General features: G+C 40.9%; 1 protein-coding gene and 1 long non-coding RNA gene across 3 annotated transcripts in view; one reads left to right on the top strand and one right to left on the bottom strand.

Annotated features, from left to right (window-relative positions):
- The window catches only part of LOC111923018 (sucrase-isomaltase, intestinal-like), a 59,154-nt gene that overhangs the window by 17,868 nt on the left and 17,457 nt on the right, over nucleotides 1-23,829 (bottom strand). Inside the window, exons 8-15 of the mRNA XM_023918632.2 lie at nucleotides 16,705-16,830; nucleotides 15,699-15,830; nucleotides 9,982-10,095; nucleotides 9,756-9,872; nucleotides 9,588-9,672; nucleotides 6,029-6,146; nucleotides 2,998-3,166; nucleotides 2,311-2,427 (exon numbers count right to left, since the gene is read on the bottom strand). Coding sequence (XP_023774400.2) covers nucleotides 2,311-2,427; nucleotides 2,998-3,166; nucleotides 6,029-6,146; nucleotides 9,588-9,672; nucleotides 9,756-9,872; nucleotides 9,982-10,095; nucleotides 15,699-15,830; nucleotides 16,705-16,830 — 978 coding nt within the window. The remainder of the gene's footprint in view (nucleotides 1-2,310; nucleotides 2,428-2,997; nucleotides 3,167-6,028; nucleotides 6,147-9,587; nucleotides 9,673-9,755; nucleotides 9,873-9,981; nucleotides 10,096-15,698; nucleotides 15,831-16,704; nucleotides 16,831-23,829) is intronic.
- LOC111923019 (uncharacterized) lies at nucleotides 17,426-23,401 on the top strand. Of its 2 annotated transcripts, none has more exons than XR_002860876.2 (3): nucleotides 17,426-17,511; nucleotides 20,413-20,462; nucleotides 23,318-23,401. It is a non-coding gene; the product is annotated as an uncharacterized LOC111923019 (long non-coding RNA). The 2 variants fall into 2 exon arrangements; XR_015286145.1 differs by lacking the exon at nucleotides 17,426-17,511 and adding an exon at nucleotides 19,719-19,808.

Here is a 23,829-nt window from a genome sequence, read left to right as displayed (position 1 = left end):
CTGCAAACACCTCTAACCTTGTGAGGAGAGGGAATCTCAGGTCATTATCTGTGCTCAGGAATAGATGGCCTGCCTCTAGAAATTAATTCATCTTGGAGACGCATGCCCTCTCAGACAAAGGAGATGAAACACAGGAAAGAGGGAAGACTGATAATCTGCACATCAAAGTCAAAAGCATAATTACACTGGCCACAAATATAAAGGCAAGTCTACTTGAAAGAGTAAACTCATAACTCTGCTGAAGCCAACAGGCGTGACCCCAAGTCACTGTGTGTGGTACAGAAAACATTTTATCCATTCAAGAAACTTGATTTCTCCTCCTGTGTGCTCCATTTTAGGATGCCCTGAGCGACAGTACAGCCACACATCAGCAGTACTCCTCAGTGCTCTGCTGTGCAGGGCATGCACTGGGTCACACCATGAAGAGGGCAGGCTGGAGCAGTCTGGATTCACTGGCTGCCTTTGGGTTTACTCCAGTGCAGCCCTGACTCTGCCCTGGGATGGCAGGCAGAGCATGCAGCCAAGGGCAGTGCTGATATGGGGAAGAGTTACATCTCCTTTAATTCCTCCTCTCTACCTCTCCAGTGCTAAACAGCCAGCTTACAGTCACATGACTCCCTTTCTCCTTCATAAAATCTTTCCAGGGTACTCAATTTTCTCACTAAAGCTGAAGACTATATGATGAATTCCAAGGATAATGAAATGCAAAAGTAACAGAAGTAACAATGCTTTTTATATTATCTAGTGCTTTTCAGACAAGAAAAATATTAATTAAACTGTTTGAAATATACAATGAATTAGGCAAAGTGGATATTTAAGACTTTAACACTAACCTAATATTAATTAAATTCAATATTAAGTAAAATTTCACCATTAGTATGTTTACGTCAGAATTACTCACTAAGAATACTCCCTGCTGGCTCTGAGCTCCAGAACATCCATCTATTATTTCAAAAATTGCACGGTATTTTTACCAGTGTTTTGACACTGTACAAACACTGCTTAAATTCACAAAAAAACCAGAATTCTTAGGTGATGCTGAGTCACCCAAAATGCCAGTTCATTTCTTTCTGTGAACACAATATTTCAAATGGATTTAAGTAATCCAATGGAACCAAATATATCTCTGAGTTGCACCACCCATTATAGACCCATTGCTCTCTTCTTGTTTATTAAATTGTACATATGAGATTGATATCCACTCACCCAGGTCAGACTCTGTTTGCATGCTCAAAGGGTCAAGCAACGATATAGACATAGATATGGATATAGATGCTAACTTTAGTGGAGAGGCAAATAGAAAATATTTCACAACAGCAACAGGAACTACCACACAAATGTTTGTTCTCCTACAAAGAAATACCTCAGGGATCTACAGGTTAATTCCTGACCCTCTTAATGATAGTATTGTATATATTGTATAGCTTATTATTCTTGCATTTACTCCATTGCTGAAAATCCATCATACTTTGGTGCAGAGACAAAGGTCTTCCTGGGAGTGTAAATGTTGCAGCATTTTGATGATGCAACTTCAAAGAAACTGAAGATTAGCGAATAACCTTAGCTCCAGCATTGCACCAATCAGTTTACAGAAGGAAAAAAACCCAAACATTTCTTGAACAAGCAGAACCATTTCATCACAGTTGCAGATAAACACAGAATAATTACAAAGAATGCAAGACCTTCAACCTTCATAGCTAGAAATTACTCGATACTTCTTTCTCTTTGCAACAAGTCTTTAAAGGACTTTTATGATTTTGAAACCAGGGCATGGATCTGGATTAAGGCTGCACTTTTTCATTCATCTCATGGGCCCATTAGCCTTTTCTGGCCTTGGCTGCCTCTTGGCTGATAATGATGTCACTATTGATGCCTCTCCTTGGAATTCTCACATGTTTGTAACTTGCTTTTAAACAGCAAGGATGGTGTATAATGATCTCTCTCCCCTCCCTGCAATACATACTATAATTATGGAATTATTGAAACAAAAGTTTAGCAATCAAGGGAGTAGGAAGACACACTGACACCCACTGGCTCTTAAATAAAACCAGGACTTCAGCAGGTAAAAGATGAAACAGATGAATTTTACCAACAGCGTGAGAAGACCAGTGTTTCTATGTTATCTTGACATTACGGATGGGAAAAATTTACATTTCACCGTATAGTTCCTGCTCTTGGTGCAGCACTCCTTTTCATCCAGTGCTCCAGTTTACCCAAGAATAGCAGGTTAATTTTGGAGAAAGTAATAAAAATGACTGTCCGCATAATTATAATCATAGGCTACAGCTTTATGCAACTTTGTTTACTTACGCTGTTTCCCTCTGCATTGTGATTTCTGGAAAATGGATAGAAAGAGCCAAGCTGCATCCAGCGCAGGCAGAGTTCATAGGTAGTGTTGTAGTTAAACCCACAGATATCAGCACCAACCTAAGGAAAAACAAAATTGTGTTTGTGATTGTGACTGAGGCCCAAAAATGAGAGACTACAGAAATTTGCTAATAAAAGTATTTTTGGAAAGACATCCCTGTTTCTAATTACTTTATAAGAATGTTGTATAATGATACAAATTTTTCTGTATCTGACTGATATGTATGATATGTATGTATGTATGTATGTATGTATGTATATGACTGAGGTTGTACTGTCTCCTAGGGCCCTAAGTTCACTGTGGAAGATCCGACTGTATTTCAATAAATCTACAAATTCTCCATCCCAACTTGCAAACCCAGAAATATATGAAGGAGCCATAATCATAATACATAATACAAGGAGATTGGATTTGGATGGCATGCATTAAGTCAGTCCGAATCTTGCAGTGCTGTTTTTGCTTCCCTTCAGCAGCCAAGACTGACATTTAGCCTTTTAATCTGCAGATCCTTAGGCTGTGCAGGCTGTTGCTGCTGGCCACCTCAAGTGGCTTCTTTCAGAAAACATTTGAGTTAATTTGAAGTGATATTGTGTATAAGCCAGCACCTGCCCAGAGGACGGCAGACTTACATAGGGAATGCCAAAGAGGTTGAATTCCAGGATTCCAACGACTGAGCGGTGCAGGTCCTTCCACTGAGAGAAGTTGTCACCGAGCCAGTGAGCACTGTGCTTCCCGCTGCCCACGAACGTCGACCGACTCAACACAAACGCCCGCTTTCCAGTTGCCTGCTGGACAACACTGCGAAGAAATGCAACAAGACCTTCAAAAACAGGAGTGGTAAACAAAACACCTTATAATCAACCTGAGCATTCAGGCACAATTTTACCTGAGACAGTATTATTCATGAAACAATTATTACTGTGATCCCTACTCACATGAAAATGTGGCTGCAAAACTGAAAATAAAATAAAGATTTACACAGTGGCCAAAACGAAACAAAAAAAAAAATCTATTTGATTCACTAAACAATTTGTCTCAGGTGTTTTAATCTTCCTAAATAATAATTTCTGTTTAATTTATTCTCAGCAGCATCTCAAAATGAAAATTCAAATAATAATTTCCTTTCTATACTAGTATATTTAATTAGGTGTCCAATGAATTCGTAAAAACCATTATAATAGGTTTTTTTTTTTTCAATACAGGATTTATTTAGAGATTTCTATTGGCAAATAAAGGTCCAATACTCAGGAATTAAAAACCTAAAAACCCCCAACAAAACACAAAATCCAAAAAATTAAAATGACACAAAAATATCAAAAATATATCTAAAAATCTTATAAAAAATAAATAATCAATATAGAAAACAAACCTGTAATCATTCAAAATGCCACCCCATCCTTGTATTATTTTCTCTAGTTCCCTGTCTTTTTTGATACATGAGGTTTCATTACAGAATTAGTGGTACTATGAATTTATCTTGGTTTTTTGAAAATAATTTTGCAGCATCACCAGAAATCAAGGAATGTGCCTTACTAACATATCGATTACAAAATTCCTCAGAATAGGATCCTCTTTGTATGCAATTATAAATTGCAGTATTTTATATTCCAGGAACTCAGATTCAACTCTGCTTTAATATGATTTGGGCAACACAATTTAAACTCTCTGGGAAATTCTAGCATGAAATATTAATCATGTTGTTCACCATCCACTTATTTCTCCCTTTTCTTAATGAGATTTCATCAAGTGTTCTTTCACCTGTATTCATAATGGCCCAGTGTTTGCTCTTGGGTCTGTAATGGCACAGAGACTTTAAAGTGCTTCAACATTTGCTTCTGAAGCAAAAAAAAAAACCCAACAGCTTTCATGGAAGACTGAATGTATTAACCTTAGGGGTCATATGCAGCAAGAGGTGCAGTTCTTGAACCATGAGGGACCTGCTGGTTCTGGTTTGCAGGAGCACTGTTGGGCCAGTAACTGCACAAGTCTCCATGTGCTTTGTATGAATGTTATTCTGGAGCCTTTCCTGGATATCTTGAGCAGGAGTGCTCTCCTCTGGCTGTCTTTGGCTCCATTTGCAAATACAGGGGCTAATGAGGGCAATATCAGATCAACTCAACTATGATCCAAAGCTGCATAAACAATTTGTAACAAGTAATTTATTAAATAATTTCAGTCTTTCATGAACTATTATAGAACAGGTCCTAGTGCTGTTAAATGCATTTGTTGATTTAAATTATTTACAGAATATCATGTGCAAATAACTCTTGGCATTAAGCTATGCACAAACTGATTGCTGCTAGTTTATGCATTCAAATTCAAACCATTTGACATAAGCCAGATGACACATTTCCTATTCTCTGTCTGCCTTAGAATAATTCTTAGAATTGTTTTTTTTAAATACAATTATGAAATTGTCATTAATTTTCATCCAAAATCTTGCAATTGACGCTGGGTGCTAAATATTCCTGTCAGTAATTTCAATTCATATATTCTTTGTGAAGAGTGAAGGATATACAACCAGCCTTGAAAAGAAATGTATTTGAGAAACCCAAATGAATATGTACGAAAAATACTTCACCAAAGTTTCCCAGCTTTGCAAAAAAATCTGCATATACTTTTGGTGGTCTTCTCCACATCTGGTTGAGCAAAACAAGTTTGTTGGGAGGATCTCTTTGAAGACTAGGGAACAGGGGCTCAAAAACCGTGGTAAGAAGTCCCAGGTTCAAGGGCTTCCTGTTCTTTCTCTCAAAAGCAGAACTGTGCTTCAGCCAGGCCCATAAGAGCTGGCAAACTTCTGGTTTTTCCCAGGGCTTCCCTTGCCCTGGACTTGGCATATAAAATACAAATGCATCAACACCAGAATTAGGCTCACTTAACCATGTCCTCTGGATGTTATCAGAATCCAGCTTCTGAAAATGAGTGCTAAATGCTGAAACAAGCTACACATGGACCCCTGCTTTGGCTCTTCCATTATGGTATTAAATTTCCCAGTGTTTTAGCTCAATTCCTGCTGGAAAAGGCATGATTTGCCTATTTCATTTAATCCAACAGCTAGCTTTCCACAGCAACAGTCTGCCTGCGTAAGCTAGTTTGAGTGCTTCCCAGCTGCAAAATGAGTTTTACAGAAGCTGACAGCAACTGTGCTGCAATGCAGCTCTAACCTCCTGAACCAACTGAGCCTCAAGCCAATTCGCAAAACACTGTCTGCCAAGAGCCAGAGGCAGCTCCAGAAGCAGCCAGGGGACCTGTACAGTTTGGATTCTCCACTGACAGCGACAGAAACTCCTCCACCACAGTAGTGAAGGGACAGATAAATACCCCTGACGCTACACAAGGCTGCCTCTGCTGCAAATGCTTATGAGAAGCTCTAACAGAGTACAGGAGACATCTTGCTCTAGACATACAAAAGCAGCAGCTGAAAAGTTAGGCCCTACCCATACACCCTGATTTAGATGAGAAAAGTAAAATTAGAAAGGATTCTGCTCCTTGTTCCGAGGTTCTCTTTTCTTGAAACTTCTTACAAAATGGCAAACAATAAAGCGAAACATGGGTCTGTCTCTAATTAAATACTACTACCGATTTTCCAGGTAACATCAGTGGCTTTTAAAAAGCATTTTAATCACCTGGAATCTGATTAGAAATATTTAGGAAACTTACTTGAAAGTTGGTTCTGTCTGTGCCCAGCCAAAGAGGGAGTGTGTGTTGTAATGGTCTCCAAGGTAAGTCTTGGAGTCAGGACACAGTGTCTTTTCCGCCAGGGAACGATCAGAGATTCCTGAGAATGATATAAACCACTGTAAAATCATGTACATCACAGTTCAAATCTCTTCCCATTTCTACACATTTAGGGGTGAAAACACCAAAAGATTTGGGAAGAGGAAAAACTGCAATGCTGAACCTGTAGTGATTGAGGTTAGCACATAGGCACAAATGCTTGCAGGCAGGCACGTGTCTTTGGAGGTGGGAGAGGACTGAGTAAACACTGATAATTAACTCCAAGTTCTATGTCAAATAATTCAAAACATCTGTACAGGTGTCATGTATTCAGTAAGTAATAGTCAGAAAGAAAATTTCTGCATCACTGAGTTAAGAATACATTATTTTACACAATGACAAATTTTAGTTAACAGCAAAAATATTGTACAGATGCTGTCTGGTCTTTGATTCCATATCAAAAAGATGTTGGCAAAGCCCATTTGGTGCAAAAAAAATTCCTTCAGGTAACCACCATGACAATGCCACATGAAGTTCAGCAGGAATTGAGCAGGTCAGATGTTTATACATTTGTTGGGGGTTAGGTTTCTTTTCTTTTATTCCCTTTTACTTTGGAAATTTTTTCCCATAAGTTGCTAAGTTGTCTTTGCCTGAGACCCCTTTAATTTCAAAATTAAAATAATTCAGAGGGAGGAGGTTTACATTTTTCATTTCAAGGGAGGCTCCTGCTTTCCCTAGCAGACACCTGTCTTTCAAACAAGACAACATTATATTTATTTTTAAAGATGGTGTTGCAAATATTATAAAATTCTATCAAAACGAAATAGAAAGTGAATTCTCAAAAATTCTTTTTTTTTTCATGCTTAATTAGGTGTGTGCACTATTTAAAGTATTTCTCCATGAAAAAGCAATCACTCTGTCTAATCGCACTTCCTGGGTGGTTGCAGTTCATAATCACAATTTCCATCTACCTGAAACCCCATTAGCACCTCAGCCCTGCTGTGCCACTACAGCTACAGTCCTTGTGTTTGGATCTTTAGACACAGACTCCAGTGTGGGTGATCTACATCAGAAATAACTTAATTTATAGGCAATTTCCAAGTAACTTTGACCGATATGTCTTTGAAGAAGACACTAAGTTTCCGAGGAAAGTCACACTTAAAGTCCCGGTGGTTCTTGATTATTAGCCCCATAAATTTAAGGTGAGATAGGAGAGAAAATGCTACCACATGAATCACAGGTTCATGCTTCATTCTTATTCTGAGTATTCTGTATTCTGTCTCAGTAACAGTGATTATTTTACAATTGCATATTAATCTTCAGTATAAAGTGTTTTATAGAAAATTGATTTGAAGGACATCTGGCCTTAGAAGTTCAAACCATGGTTATGTGTAATCATGGTATAAAATTTAGGTAAGGAGGTTGAAAGCTACACCGATAAAAAGTCTGAGACTGGGATTTGCATAGATGAAATCACATAAGATGACAGTGAACTCCCAAAACTCTGCTAACCCCAGGAAGGTTCTAATGTCTTACTGGACAAAAAAGCTTAGGTCACCTCTCATACCTATGTAAATCAAGAGCTTGGACACCTAAGAACGTGCACCTATTCTGTAAAGTGAAACAGAAAAGAAAGCCCTTAAACACTGATACAAAATAGCTTCCCTACATGCTGGGATGTAATGCCTAGGGCTCTTAGCTGCAGAAGGGAGATCAATACCAGGGAAGTCTCTGGGAAGACCTTAGAGCAGCCTTCTGGTACCTAAGTGGGACCTACAAGAAGCTGGAGAGGGACTTTCAGAAAGGGCATGGAGTGATAGGACAGAGGGTAGTGGTAAAAGAGAATATGTTTATATTAGACACAAGGAAGAAATTCTTTCCTGTGAGAATGGTGAAACACTGAAATAGGCTACCAGAGAAGCTGTGGGTGCCCCACACCTGGAAGTGTTCAAGGCCAGGACGGATAGCATTTTGAGAAACCTGGTCTGGTGTCCACGGTAGAGGGGCTGGAACAAGATAGTTTTGAAAGTCCCTTCTAACACAAACACATCTATGATTCCATTCTATTCATTATATTCCATTATTCTAACACTGTGAGTCACAAGCAGAAGCAGGGGCATATGTGCATGAGTCAAGTCAGAGAAACTGGGCTCAAAACACACCTGTCTTCAGGATCTCTCAGTGTCCTTACATGTCATATAGGCCTCCAGGTCTGAGTCCCTTCTACTCAGACTTCAGTACTAATCTTCACAAAGCTCAGATGCACAGCTCAGAAGCCACTGCATGGGTTCACTCTCAGTCCTTTATTTGGGATGTAAAGGGAGATCTGCTCTTTCAGCCAGTTTACCCAGTGTCTCACATCTTTTTTGCAGCCCTGAAGGCTGACAAAAAATAAATTTAAGGCAAAGGTGGAAACTGTCATCAGTTCCTGGGCTCTGGTCAAGACCCACAGGGTCAGTATGCAGTGATTACCCCACAAAGAGAGCAAACACCAAAATCATCATTAAAAGTTCTGCTTTCAGAAATTTACAGTCTCTAGTATTTTGTTATGTTTATGTGCTTTTGTTATGTTTATGTTTCTCTTATATTCAAAGTAAAAAAAAAATAAATAAAAAAATTGCCATTTAATAAAGTAAATTTAAAATTCTCATGAGACTACAAAAGTCTGAAGAGAAAAAGGGGACATTTCCAATACTCCAACTCTCATGTATCAGCTTCCCTCTGCATATTAACATTGCTCAGGCAGCTGGGCTTTCCTGGGGAAATGTTGGCTGGATTAACTACCACACCACTGGCAATAATCATAGGTACTTGTGGCTTCCTGGGGAAGAATAAGCATATCATTAATTCAGCTACTGGAAGAGATTTTCCCATTCCTTTAAGTCTCCCACAGGCTTATACCTTTTAAAAGTTATTTTTAGCCCATTTCTAGTAATACAGTGAAAATTTCTTTCCTATGAGAAAAGAAACATTGAAGTAAGGGACCAGGAAGATACCATCTCCCTTGCCATAGTTTGTGAGAAGGCAGAGACTGCCTGTCTCTGAGACTAGCAGTGAAAGGCAGAAGGGTTACTCTCTCCATAACAAGTCTGTAGCTGAGTTACAGTATATAGGTATCTTGCTCTTTTTCTGATGTGGACCAGTTGCTCAGAGAATGGCAGGAAAGGTCATTTTTCTAGTCCTGTTATGAGGCAGAACCTTGGATAGAGGAAAGTGCTTGTTTTTGATACTCCATCAAAGCAGAACCGCTGGAGTCTTGAACAAATATGTAACTGAACATACAGAACAGGCAGGGAAAGATGGAAAATGAGAGAATGGACTTTTTTTCCCCCCAAAATATAGCCTATCCAGGTTTAAAAGAAAACAAGAAAACCAACCAACCACAATAAAATTATAATATTAATATTATTATAAAATAAAATAAAATATAATATTAAATAGAATTTAAAATTATAATATTAATAAATAATCAATAGCAATAAAATTATACTATTATACTTACTAGGAATATAAGGAGGGTTATTGATTTCATTATCTGCACATCCAGGATACTGGCCTCTCATGAAATTGGATGGTTCATTCATATCCTTTTAATAAAGAGAGTAAGACATGTGGAAAATCTTAGTTTTCTTTTTTATGAAGAAGGGAGGGCAGATATAATGAGACATACAATCCAGATCCCATCGTAGTCAAGGACATCCTTAAACTCCAGACACAGCTGGGTCCACCATTCCACTGTCCTGGGGTTGGTGTAGTCAGGAAACACAGAATCTCCAGGAGGCCAGGCCTAAGGGTTACATAGGTAAATCCCAGTTATTTTCTCATTTCTATTACACTGCTGCTTTATTGTTTTGAAGCAGCACCAGACAAAATGCTCACAAAATTAAAAAACCCACCTGCCCAACAGCAGGAGTCACACCATCAGAGTTGTTCACCCATACTCCCATTTCCTGGCCGAGTTCATAAGGTCTGTAAGTGCCTGGCTCCTCATCCTTGGTTATGAAAGGGTCCTGAAAACAGCGATCACAGTTCCTTTATTGAAATCCCAGAGGTAACAATTACTCTCTATTTGTATATTTTAGAAAATTTTGGACTATGTTCTTAATACTGATTGCAAAAATATTGCAAGAAAACAACATTAAAATTTAATAACAGTTGAGAGCACATAATAATTTAGAAAAAGTCATTAAGGATATGTCATGAGTATTTCTTGTGTAAGGCAGAAGCAATGTGAAATTGCTAAATACCCTCATGTTTATTTTTTATGAGACTTTCTACACTCAAATTATTTTAGAGAGGTACTACATTTTATTGCCCCGCCAAGGTCTCTGCTGTGGCTGGGTCTATGCTGGGCATTCCCACTTGAGCACCTCCAGGTTTCCTCCAAGGCACTCCTTATTCCAGATGCCTTGGCATCAACAGCTCGGTGCTGGAATAACTAAAACTTTTCAAGGGGCTTGAAGTTGGGCACATCCAACTTCAAAAGGGCCCTGTTATCCCTTCTTCCAAAACAATGTTGGACAAGGATGTATTATGCCAGTCTGATGTAGAGTACCCAATTCACAACTGCCTGTGGTGCCTTGCACCTCTGTTCTCCCCAGGCACCAAGACCACAGCATTTAACACCCCACAGCTTGTCCTTCCTGCCCCCTTCCACTGCTTGGGGTGGTCTCCACCTCCCACTGCTGCCAGTGATACTGACATCAACACCTTCTCTATCTCAGGATGACCATCAGTAGACACCAAGCTGATCCAAAGCAAGCATGATCAGCTCTTGGGGATGATAGAGGTCCACCCACCATGCTGGAAAGGAATAAAGTTAGGAATACTTTGAGATGCCAGTGAATGAAAAGGTACTCTGCAGCTCTGCTCAGCAGTCAGCTGCAACCAACAGAAGTAAGAGCACTTTGCAATACATTCCTAATTGGAAGCCTATATCTGTTTTGTGTTTTTTAGAACAGATAAAGACTACAGACATTTTAGAAAGGAATTCTTAACTTTCTCCTTAGAAAATGTTACTTCCTCAGGTTCTGCTTAAAGCAAAACCTTTCAGTTATGAAACACAATGGAGAAAAAAACTGACAAAACAATTCTTCCACTCAGTTATAGCCTGTGTAATAATTTAAGTGAACTTCAATAAAAATGTGATAGAGTCTAACTAATAAATGTCTTAAGAAGAAAAAAATATCAGACCCCAAATTCTAAGTTGCTTTAAAGATTTGCTTTAAATTTCATTTAAATACCTGAATTAATTACCTGATTTATTTGTGAGCCCTCTAATAACTACGGCCCTGGTGAGAGAAGTATATTCTCCCATAACTCAACAACAAAAGGTACAGCTAAATCTCTATTTTAAGTGCAAAATTCTGTTTAACTTCATCCAGCATTAGTGTCACCTCCATAAGGACTATAAGTGTCCATTACATTTTTATCTTGTTCAACAGTCCAACTTTGCAAAAGAGAAAACTGTCCATCTGCAATAATTGTCTTATAATTGTGGTAAAGATGTCTCTCAAGGGACTTGAAGGCCAGAAGAAGTCAGCTTAATTAGCTACTCCTAATTCAAACTTTTAGTTTCCTTCAGCTGAAAGGCTGTTCCAGTGCATAAACCTAATACATTATTCAGGTTTAGTATTGCCCTAAAGAAAACAGAACCTCTCCATGCATGCAAGGGTTGTTTGTGGGGAAGGAGTTTCATGCCTGTTAAATCTTCGCTCATCTTTTCATCAACATTTTGGGGAAGAAGTCCTGAGCATCCTTAACTCCAGCTGACTGCCTAAAGACCTGGGAACACCCAGCACATACCTAGACTGTTGCACTTCCACCTGTGGCGCCATCCCAAACATATATTTTGATGCACATCCATAAAAACTCATCTCTGGAAATTTTTGCCTCTACAGCTCACACAACTGGACTTAAAAATGTTAAAGATATCTAGCATTATTTTGAATCATGAGCATGTTGCTCTTGACTTTTAAGTATTTAGTCACCCATGTCACTCATGTCACTCCTAGCTGTCTCTATTTTTAGTATGATTTAATAGATGGTATACAGGGTCTTTCATTAAAGATCCTCTTTAGTAAATTAGTTTAAAATTTTTCAATCTAGTCATTGTTACTTCAGAATGTCTTTGTTTCTAAAGAATATATTTGTTCTGACACAGCTGAAGCATGCACAATTATTTAGTGCAATGATGATGACCAGGTGCTGACATGCACAGTCACAATTTCCCCTAAACAGAGGTGGTCTCTGAAAGAGATCAAGAGAGAGAAGTGCTGAAGGGCTGCACTTAGAGGCTCCAGTCATGGAGCCATGCTACTCTCAGCGTGACCATAGTCACAGAGGGCTCTCAGCACTGGGTGCAGGCTTGGGGAGCAGACCTCCTGCTGGTGTGGCACCAGCCACCCAGTGATGGTGGCACGACTGAGTTCAGGATCCCATCCTCAGGCAGGTTGCCAGTGTCTTGCAGCCACTAGGATCTGCACTTTGCTTGTGACCAAAATGCTCTGAGATTAGGTAGATGGAACTCAATCCCCAAATCCATTTACTTGAGGTTTTCCATGACACTAACTGGCTGCAGTCAGAGCCCACTCCCTGAAATCAACGTAAGGGAGGCAACAACCCGCTATACTTAGGGAACTCACCCATTTCTGTGACTACCTAAAGGGAATCTAAATAGAAAATTGTTCTTTCAGTATCCAACTGGATTACACTTGCCTTGATTGCACCCAGCCTGGGTTCCCTGTCCCTTAGGAATGAAATCCTTCACACTGCTCCAGCTCCCAACTCAACTGAGGGGAATACTTTACATCACTAAAGAATGCTAACAGACAGATTTTGACAGAGGTGTCATAATAAAGCTGTAATAAAGTGAAAATAGAAAACTTCAGTACCAATGCAGTTTATACTTCTCATTAACTTTTAAACAATGAAGGACAGACTGGCTCAGCTTTTGCCCTTTTTTCACAAGCTTGACTAAAGAACTAGAGCAGAAGACAAGCCTTAGTTACAGGTTAGTGGAAGGATGAAAGAAAGGCTCCCTATCTGAATTCCCATTAGCTCATTGTATGAATTTAGAGTTGCTATATTCCTTGCATCTAACAGCTGGATTTATATAGCAGCACCTCCCTGCACTGCTGCAGAATATGCTATCTGAGAAACTGAAAGGGTTTTAAAAATGCTGTTGAAATTACACTTGTAAGGAAGAAGATAATGTGGCTTACCCAATAAACCACAACTGCTTGCCTGTAGCTTCATACCCAGTAGCAAGTGTGAAACAACTGGAGACATCCCAACATTGATGAAAAAAAGATGACTACCATGTATTTACTGAAAGGCAAGAGTGCATAGGAAAAGCTACCCCAAACTCCTATTTTGCTCCTATATTAATGTTTTGCAAACTATTTTGAGATAAACCAATAAATATCATTCTATTTAATGTTACAGCTCTAAAAGATTAGATCATTTTTAGAGTGGCATTGAGCTTATGGAGAGCCCAAACTGCCTAGCAGTTAGAAAGAGCAATCAGTCCTGACAGCTCATGTGCTCACTACTGCTTAGTTATTTACAATGATGTATCCAGTTAATTTGGGTCTGTTTTTGTCTTAAAGTTTCTCTCCATCAAAGTGACTTAGTAATCTGTTCTATTTAAACGCTGTGCCTTGAACCTTCACTGATGAAAACTGATTTCACCGCTGCACCTCCAAGCTTCTCAGAATGGAACCTTCAGGGGAAGGTATCTTTAGAGACAAACTGCTAGCAAGCAGCATTCACTGTATAGACTGCTGTTTCCATTATCAATATGTAACTGATCACTTGGGCTGCGGGGTTTTGTTTGCGATTCCTAGTAGTCAACGGAAACCAAAGCAAAGATTAGGCAAATAATAAAAGGTAATTTTAATGAAACTATCAGAAAACTCCCAATTAAAAAGAAAACACTGATACAGCTCTCTGTGGTGCTGACTAGTCCATCATCCTCAGTCATATTTTAAACTTCACAACAAACTGTGAGGAAAATATGAGGAAGGAGGGAGGCACTTCTGCCCTAATCTATCTATTTAACAAGATAATGTGATTTTTAGATGAGGAAACTGCAGTATTCTTGCTTGACTCCAGATACACCAGCACAAGTGAAAGAGCAACTGTACCACAATTCAGGACTTGGCTGTTCAGTCTCTCTCACCACAAGCCTTTGACAGGACCCCCAGGACAAGAAGAGGAACATGGCCCTTGTTTTAAAAAGACTGGATCGACTTAGGGTCTAAATATTAGTGACCTGTCCATCATGATTCAGTTGGATTAACTGAATCCTGGTCAGCTTAGAAGCACGAGCCATCAGTACAATGCAGGTAAATGTGTTTGTTTAGCCTAGCAAAGGCTGAGGGAGCATGCACTTACTTGAATCAGTCTATCAAGAAAGAAAATAGAAGGGTGCAAGACTGGCAGCTGGAGGTAAGGACAGTAGTACCCAAATGAAAGATATAAACTCACCTTTTAGGTAGGAAAACAGATTACAAAACTACAGTTACAGCAAAAAGTCCTGAGAGGAACTCCATGGGGTTGTCTCCTCCTTACCCTGTGGCTGTGGGTCAGCTCAGCCCGAGCCACACCTGATGCATCTGTTGGGTCTGTTCACAGCACCCACCTGGGGAGGGACCCTGGCCCCAGCAGCTGTTGCTCAGCTCACCTTGCAGACAGGCAGCTTTACCCTAATGTTTGCCTTCAATCTGTCCTGCTGCAATTTAAAATCCTTTTCTTCTTTCTTGTCCCCAGTGGTTCAGGAGAACAAGGTGCAGCCTGCTCTGGGAAGTGCAGCCCTCCTACTGCTAAGCTGCTGGGGGACCCTGGAGAGCAAGATCTTGTGAATTTATCAATGGATTTTATTTAATTTCTTAATTTATTTTCATCTTTACTTAAATTTTGATTAAATTGGCCTCCAGTTTCCTTGCCACCATTGGAGCTCACTTAGCTATTGTGAGAGTCATTTTGGCACAAGGACATGTACGGGGAAGTACTGGAGAGAAAATGCAAATTTTGTTGGAAAAATCCACTGGGGAAGATGGAAAACTCCAATTTTCACTTTTATCCAAATTAATTCATTTGGCCATATGCCAATTTTGGTTTAAAGTTCAACATACATTTTCCACAAATTTGCATACAAGTAATTACCTCCCACATTAACTTAGATAAAAAGTAAGTACAAGGAAACATGAATTGTTGTTGTAGCTTCCAGAGTGATTTGGTATAGATTTTTTCCACTATTCAGCTATTTTTGTATGTGTATTAAATTAATTTGTTCATTTCAGGGAAAGACTTGCATTAAAGCAATCCTATGTCAACTCAGAGGCAAAATTTCTTGTAACTCAGTGGAGAAAAAGTGACAGAGAATTAAAGTTTTGGTATAGAGATGATACTCTGGTATGGAGATATCAAATAAAGACAACACTTTTTAAAATTAAATCTGTGAAAAATTGTTCTTCAGCTCTTCTCAACAAATGAGAAAATGGAAAATCTGCTACATAACATACATGTGTTAGCACCTAGGTACTGCTATGAAGACTATGCTGTGAATAGTACTTATAAATGAAGAAATTTAGCAACATCATTAATTTACCAGAATCACAACATTGTGCTTTCCGTTCTTCTTCATCTCCTTCATGAACTCAGGCAGACCAGCAAAATTCACTTTATCATAGGTGAAGTCCAGGCGACGTTCCATGTAGTCAATATCAAAATGTTGGACATCCTAAACATTTTTAAAGTAAAAAATTACATTAATACTTCATCCAGCTCTGGAGCTCTCACACAGGGAAGAAATGGATCTGTTGGAGCAAGTCTAGAAGAGAGCCACAAAAATGATCAGAGGGGCAGGAGCACTTCTGCTATGAGGACAGTATGAGACAGGTAGGGCTGTTCAGCCTGAGGAAGAGAAAGCTCCAGGGAAAACTTACTGAAGCCTTTAAATACCTTGAGGGGACTTATAAGAAAGTTGAAGTCAGACTTTTTTTGTAGGGTCTGTAGCAACAGGAGAAGGGGTGATGCTTGTAAACTAAAGGAGGGTAGATTCAGACTAGGTATAAGGAAGGAACTTCTTACAATGAGGTGGTTGCACAGGTAGATGGTGAATGCCTCATCCCTAGAAACATCCAAGATTAAGTTGGATGGGACTCTGAGCAACCTGAATTAGTTGAAGATGTTCCTGCTCATTCTAGAGGGGTTGGATTAGATGGTTTTTAATGGTCTCTTTGAACTCCAACTATTCTATGACTTAAGTATTTGATACTGAAATCAGAATGTATGCAACTGTAATTCTAAAACGCAAATAATACATGTAATGAAACCTAAGAGACTGTAGTTGTAATCCTAGTAGTGGACTACAAGAGTACATAGGAGCCCTACTTTAGCAATTATTTTGCAGTGATCTGCATTAGAAGTTTGTTCTTCATTATTTGTTTTTAAAATGCTATTATCTCATACTGCATAACAGCAAATCCACACCAGAATTGCCTACTATACAGCCACTTATATTTAAAAATATTATTATTTTTTCTCCATTGTAATTGTATTCACCTCACTTCAGAGTGTAAGATTAGCACACACAGTGACAAATTCAGACTTACATATGGGATGTCATAGTGCTTCATGCGATCGACGGTTTCCTTTAAGACATCAAGGCTGCCATAGCCCCAGCGGGAGAGCTGGAATCCCAGAGACCAGTAGGCTGGCATGTGTGGGCGTCCAATGGCCTGCAGCAGCAATCAGGAAAACACAAGCACAAGGGGTGAGAAGAAAAGAAGTTATTCTCAAACACCAGGAGAGGCTTCCAGATCATGTAAGGCATAATGACCAGGGCACAGGTATCACACCCCAATTAAATACCCATTCCTTTCTCCAAGTGGCTCTCATCCCAGCATGCCTGGCATTTCTCCTGGTGGATCCTTGCCCTTCACAGAGACTCCAACACCAACACTGAGCATCCCTTCTAAGAACACCTCATCCGCACGTTGTATAAAAGCCAGGCTGATGTTAAATGTAGCCTCAGCCTCTGCACAGCAGCATGCACCTCACTTACAGCACATGCAGAAATCATGCCAGCAGAAATCCAGCGTGGATCCTCATGCCACCTGATCCATGAAAAGTCCACAAACCCCTTGGTCAACAGAAGGCAAATCTCCAACGACACACAGCAACATAAGCTTTGCAAACTTCTCTTGCCACACCCAGCTTAACTAACTTACCAAGACACTGATGTTTATTTGAGCTCTCTGAAGTTTTAATCATATTTACAGATCAACCTGATGAAACTCAGTTACTTATGGCTGACTACTGTTATTGCTGACCCACAGCCTTGTGTTGCCAGGCACTGACAACCGTTCTTCAAGGCCGGAGTTACTGTTTGGTCCTGAAATTCTCAACTGTAACACAAGGTAATGAGTTAAATATGATTTTATAAATATTTGATTTCCACTGTCTGAATGTAATCCATCTGTAAATGGCATGAGGAAACTCAATTGAGAGCACAGCGAAGCAAGGCATCCTGCTCTGCTTCCCCCAGTGAGTGCTGCTGTGGTAACCTGTGATGAGCAGTGGGCAATCACAATGTGTCTGTTCTACAAATAAGCTGAAATTTGGCTTTGTCTCATTAGTACACACAGTGTTTTCTGGGGGACATCTCCTGAAATCCTAACTTCAGTTAAATCCAATGAAACTAACCTTTGATTTGTATTTCTAACACCTTTGCAGGCAATACATGAAAATCTAGTAGCAAGCAAGCACCCATGACTTATTAATCAGCAGCTATTGTCCCCCTTTAGCTAAATAATGGTTCCTCCCTTATTTCCTTGTGGATCTCCATAGTTATGTAGATGGTAATTATGCTAAGTGAAAAACAACAAAACTTGCATATTGGCAGCTAAACCCCATCTACTTGAAATAAATAAAACAAAGAACTTCTGGCAGTCTGTATCTATTGCATTGCTAAGCTCTCTGGAGATGCATTGCATGAAGGCACACCTTCCTATGGGATTTTCTCTAGGAAGAGTCTGACCTGGGAAAGCAAGGCTGAACTTGAAATTGCTCTAAAATCATCACATCACATGCTAGAGCATCAGTACACGGAGGTACAAAGTGCATCAGACAGAAAACCACATGTGGGAGAGAGGCAGAGAAAAGATGAGGAGGTTTTTAATGCCACTGAGCTGGGAAACACACTGAGTAAATTGCTTCCAAACAAGAAAGGCTTAGGAACACACAGTCAAACATTACATATTTGGCTACAGTGTACTTTCACTTTGTTGGGATGCTGCTGTTTCACATAAGCAAAAACATAAGGAGGCCATAACCACTGGTGAGGGAAATGCTTTGGGTGTCTCCAGGAGGGACGCTCCACCTGATAAGCACAGTTGTCCCATAGATCTGCCACTTGTCCTATCCCACCAAACTTAACTTTCCTGATCCTCCTCCACACCTACTTCTCCTCCAATTCAGCTGGAGGCTGGGGTCTTTTAGAAGAAGCGGTAACAGCCCTCAGCAGCAAGTTTCTGCCACAGAGGCACTCAGCCTCCACTGCATGCTGCTGTGCCCTTGCCAGGGCAGGCCCTGAGCAGACAAAGGTGGTCCCCTACCATGTAGAGGGAGGCTGATGGGCAGACACATGCCATAACTACCCTGGTGCTATCCCATCTCCTTGCACATGTCATCAGTGTTTTTCCAGCATGTGTGGGTACACCTGGTCACCCAGACCACCTTCCAAGCTCTGCTGGGGTTTTCTGTGGAGAGCTGAACGGGGTGTGATGGCTCAGGACAATCCCAGACACCTTGTGAGCCAGCACCAAGCTGTCCAACAGAGCGTGCCAAGCCTCAGGACAAGAAGTCTTCTCTGTCACATCCACACTCACCATGTTAAGGATAAATTGATCTGAGGAGGCAGCAGAACTTGTTTTAGACCAGCAAAGGCTTCAGGATGAGCTTTGTGAACCCGCCATTTTGTGCTCCTAAAGCAGATGCACATTTTGCCCTTGCTTTCTCTACTGTAAACAGAGAATGACCTCTACAAACAAGGTTAAAAAAACAGACCAAAACAAAGAACTCCCTAATGAAATAAAATGCTTTGTGCACAGGCTTCTCATCTTGGACAAGAGAAATAGGGAAAACCAGCTGATAAATATTAATCCTGCAGCTAAATGCAGAGCCCTGTGCCCTGGCAGGATGTCTGCATGGCATCTGCTGCCTTTTCCCAAGCAGGATGGGAAATGGAAAAGGGGTGACCAGCCTGGGCAGAGGCAGCTGGAAGTGCTGAGCAGCTCTGCTCTGGGTCCTGTGGTACCCCAGGTCACTCCCGCCTGGCGAGGACAGTCAGTCTGGGACGTTGCCAATACAATTCATTTCAAGAGCTGGATGGGGATTGGCTTCTTCCCCCATGTCCTGTCAGCTATGACACGCTGACATGTGGGGCTGGAGGTGGAGCTGTGGCCACTCTCTCAGTCAGAGCCCTTCCAAAAGGGCATGTCCCCAGCACTGGGGTTTGCTGAGGTTCACCTGCTCACCCTTATGGGATAGTGTTGTGTCACTGTGGACCACAGAGCCAGACAAAATTTTGTGACAGCACCCCTTGAGGAGTTTGGGGTTTACAGCTGAACCAGGAGCAAAATATCTACCTTGCAAGGATGATATTAAGTTCTTAAAGCAATTAGTTCTCCAGGTTCACCTGGCTGGTGCATCTATGGTGAGCTTAATTGAAACCAGCAGAACATTTGAAGAGGAAGGATGAAAACAGGCCAGCTGGGAAAACAAATGTTCTTTTTTCTAATTATGCTGTGGACTCTCTCTAATGGATCCCCCTGAAGCTTCCTGATAAAGTAACTGACATATGGTACCCACTCACAGATGGATCAGCAGAGGCAGGAATGTAATTTTGCAAACCTGAAAACTCAAGTTGGATTTGATATATATTTAGGATCTAGTTAATTCATATAGATTGCATTCTGCATACAAATGATCAGAAAGTGCAGCAGCCAGAGAAAGCGTGCTTGACAAAATTGACTCTCATTGAATCAGAAAAGGTAGATGTGGTATGGCAGGGGAACTAAGGGAGGAAACCACAGAAACAGCAAACATATGCGGTATCCAAAATGAGGGGTGGAAAAAAAAAAAGCACAAAGATATGGTAGCGCAGAAATAGTAAAAAAAAAAAATAAATTCCTATTTTCTGTTCCAGAATTCTTTCTTCACTTGCTTCTCAAATAACCCCTGGTGTTTAATAAATTCACTGTTAGTTTTTCAGTGTTTACATAACTTGGTATTATGTATATTTTTTTCACTTATTTCAGAGCCACCTGAGAGCTGATGTATCAAGGAGGTACCCTGGAAACATTTTGTGGTAAGAATGGAGTTCATACTTGTTGGAAACAAGTATATCTAACATACAAAATCTGTGCCTAGGGAGCAGGTGATCTGTATTTATTTTCCCTGTGTTGGATTATTGAACACATAATGTTATTAATATGAGCATCAATGACATGAACTAGGTTATAAATTCTATAGAGTAAATCAGGATCCTATTCAGTTAATACTACGACCAAAGACTTTGATGAGAAAGAGACAACTGCAGAGCTCTGCCTATATATCACAGAGGCTAGAGAGAAGTACTCTTTCCTATGCTCACAGAGGAGCTGAGATGTCCAGCAATATATATTGCCAATTGTACACCCTAATTAGCCACACAAAATGATTTCTGAAACTTGATATTTATTTCAAATCCCTTTCTTCAAAAAGGAGTTACAGGAGGAAACTATAAAACTCAAGTGTGCTAATGCACTGGGTTTAATTGTTTCTGTATAGTTATACAATGGCTAAATTCCACAGGTGCTCTTACGACCCACGTATCTGTATCCAGATCATCTGCTATGACTAAGGCAAGCAGCTGAGTGATGTGGGCATCTAGTCAGTTAGAGGGTAACCTTCACTCAAAGTTTGTTAACAGAAGCTAAGCTTTGATTTAGGAGAGCAAAAAGAAAGGCCCTGCAGCTGCTGAACCATAAAGAAATTGCTCAGAACCTCAGGAATAGAAGAAATTTAAGGATTTCCAATGCTAAGGTCTTCAAATCTTGTTTTTTGCTGCACAAAACAATCAGCTGTTTATTCCTCCTTGAGGAATTCAGCTGTGAGACTCTCACTGAATCATTTGTAAGAAAATCTATGTACAAGCATGTTCCCCATGTTACTTCTCCAATAGAAGAGTGGACTAGAGACCTCTGAAGTCCCTTACACCTGTAACTAGCCCACATTTCTGTAAGGAGGAAGCAAACCTCCAATTTTCTCTCCAAACAGAATTAGGAGACTTACAATATGCTCACTTACAGCTTCTTACTGGGTAATTTGTGATAAAATAACAAATTCATGGTCTTTACCCAAGAGCTATTAAATACCTGTTTGCTGAACCCTAACATTTCTGAATGTCTTGTTATGGAGCTCACACACTACTGCTATGCACTGTTGGTCTGTTCTGAAAGGCCACCAGGGGTCTTGGCAATGTTGGCCTGGTATTAGGTGTGACTGCAGAGCCTCAGCCAGGCTCAGGTCAGTGCCTGAACTCTTTAGCTTGTTACTGTTTTTTCTCACCCTCCTGCAAGCTTGTTTGCCTTAAAAGTGAGATTTGTGTTACATAACTGTTCTGCATACCAGGCCTCTTCTGCAGTAAGCAAAGAATGTGATCACTGTCATATATAGCGAGCTCCACAGGACAATCTGAGATGTCTCAGATGTGGTAGGAGTAATGCCCCACACAGCTGGGCTCAGGGACAGGAGGGAGCAGAAGAATGGGGCTGGAGGCTCCTCCTTCCCACGGGACCATGCCCAGCACACGCCCTATAGCTTCTGCCACTGCTGCAGCACTCCGGTGCCACTGGCAGGATGCGTCCTACAGCTCACCTCTGCTCCGTGCAGCGCACAGTAGAGGGACAGGGGTACCAGCATTTACCCTCTGCTCCCTTCTCACACCTTGCCTCACTCTTGTTGCCCATTTAAAGCATATTATCCTTGTCCAGGCTGCCATCCAGGGCCACCACAGTATTTGCTGCTACCTGTCCTCACTCCAAGGATGCAGAGAGGCTGGTGGCTCTGGCAGGGCAGCTGTAATCAACCCTGATCACCACACAGCCCTGCCCTTGGCATAGCCTGGACCCAGCAGCTCTGGCCAAGACTCCGTGGTCTGCCCTGGGTGCTGGTGACAATCTGGAGAGGTGTGTGGGGAAATCCTGCATACTCCAGTAGCAAATAAAGAGCTCTGTTACAAAGCTGTCCTAACTCACTGGTTTGGAGGGAACCACATGAAAGCACAGAGCAGAACTAAGTTCCTAAGCCTCTCGCAGAAACAAGCATAGCAGGGGCAGAGAGGTGGCTCAGATGTTGAAGTGGCACTGAAGGCAAGGGCACAAAACATTTGAGAAAGGTGTAAAGCACTTTGCTCTGGAAACAGCTCCCTTGTTCTCACCAGCTGTGCACCTGCTGGCACCTGGCCACCCTGCCACATCAGTGAGGCCATCCTGGAGAGGTGAAATGAGTTGTCCCTGCAAAAAGCAGTGACTGGGGCAGATGCTTGCTCAAGAGTGAGGCAGGTGCTATGCCACTGAGAATCTCTGCAGCAGTGCAACCTGGGACCCCTGCAGCCAGGAGCTCCCAAAACACCTATTCCCCGAGGAAATCATGCAAACAGCTGAGAGAGCCGAGCCATGCTGCTGAGCAGAGTGCCTTGAAGATATCAGTCACACGTCTCCTTTCTACCCCTTCTCTTTCCCTTACAGCATGACAGTGACTACACAGGGAAAATCCTCTCTGAGTGACAGAAAAACAATTGAAAAATAAAGTATTTTCTGTCTCCTTCACCTTCCCACAGATCTTGTACATAAAAGCCAGATTATTACCCTAGAGACTAATAATATGGTAATTGTAACATTTTTGACCTTGAAATTTCAGGATGTTTACTGAAGAAGTTATTATTTCACATTGAAATTACTAACGTGCATTCTTTAAGATTCCCTAGAGAGTTGAGTGCAAGCTCAAAGAATACAGAACAGAATTTTATCCTGGTATGTGACATGTCTCGTTAGGAAATTCCCACTGCTCTCCTTTACCTTGTTTTCTTTGCTCCAGCTCCATTTCCAGAGATAGGGGTGGAAAGCTGAGCTGCCACTACCCATCAGCTGCGGAGTGAGAACTCTCTCATTTTATTTTCAGATGCTGACCACCTGCTAAGCCACAGAAATGCTGGCTTCAAACACCAGTAAAAGACTTTGAAAAGGAACAGGCGTGGCTCTAATTTCCATCATACTGCTGCACTAACTCCCCTGAAATTGGGATCAAAGATCCAGCCTGGGGAAGAGCTGCTTTACTTTTCCCCCCATCCTTTTACTCTCCCTGGTTTTATTACCCATGTGTAAATTAAAAGCCCAGTTTGCTTGCTGCTCTGTGGAAATGGCATCAGAGATGGTGTGCACTGGTTTGGGCTGGGATATAGTTAATTTTCTTTATAGTAACTGGTGTGGGCTGTATTTTGGATTTGTGCTGAAAATAGTGATGATAATTCAGGGATATATTTGATTTTGCTGGGCAGTGCTTACCCAGAGTCAAGGCCTTCTCTCTCCCTTACTCCACACCACCAGTGAGAAGGCTGGGGTTACACAAGGAGTTGGGAGGGGACTCAGGACAGCTGAGCCCAGCTGACCCAAGCGATATTCCCTATCAAATGG

This window comes from Cyanistes caeruleus, chromosome 4 (genome assembly GCF_971803275.1).
Source record: "Cyanistes caeruleus chromosome 4, bCyaCae1.hap1.1, whole genome shotgun sequence".
NCBI classification, from domain to species: Eukaryota; Metazoa; Chordata; class Aves; order Passeriformes; family Paridae; genus Cyanistes; species Cyanistes caeruleus.
The sequence above is the reverse complement of the archived record's forward strand: the minus strand, read 5'-3'. Positions and strand labels throughout refer to the sequence as shown.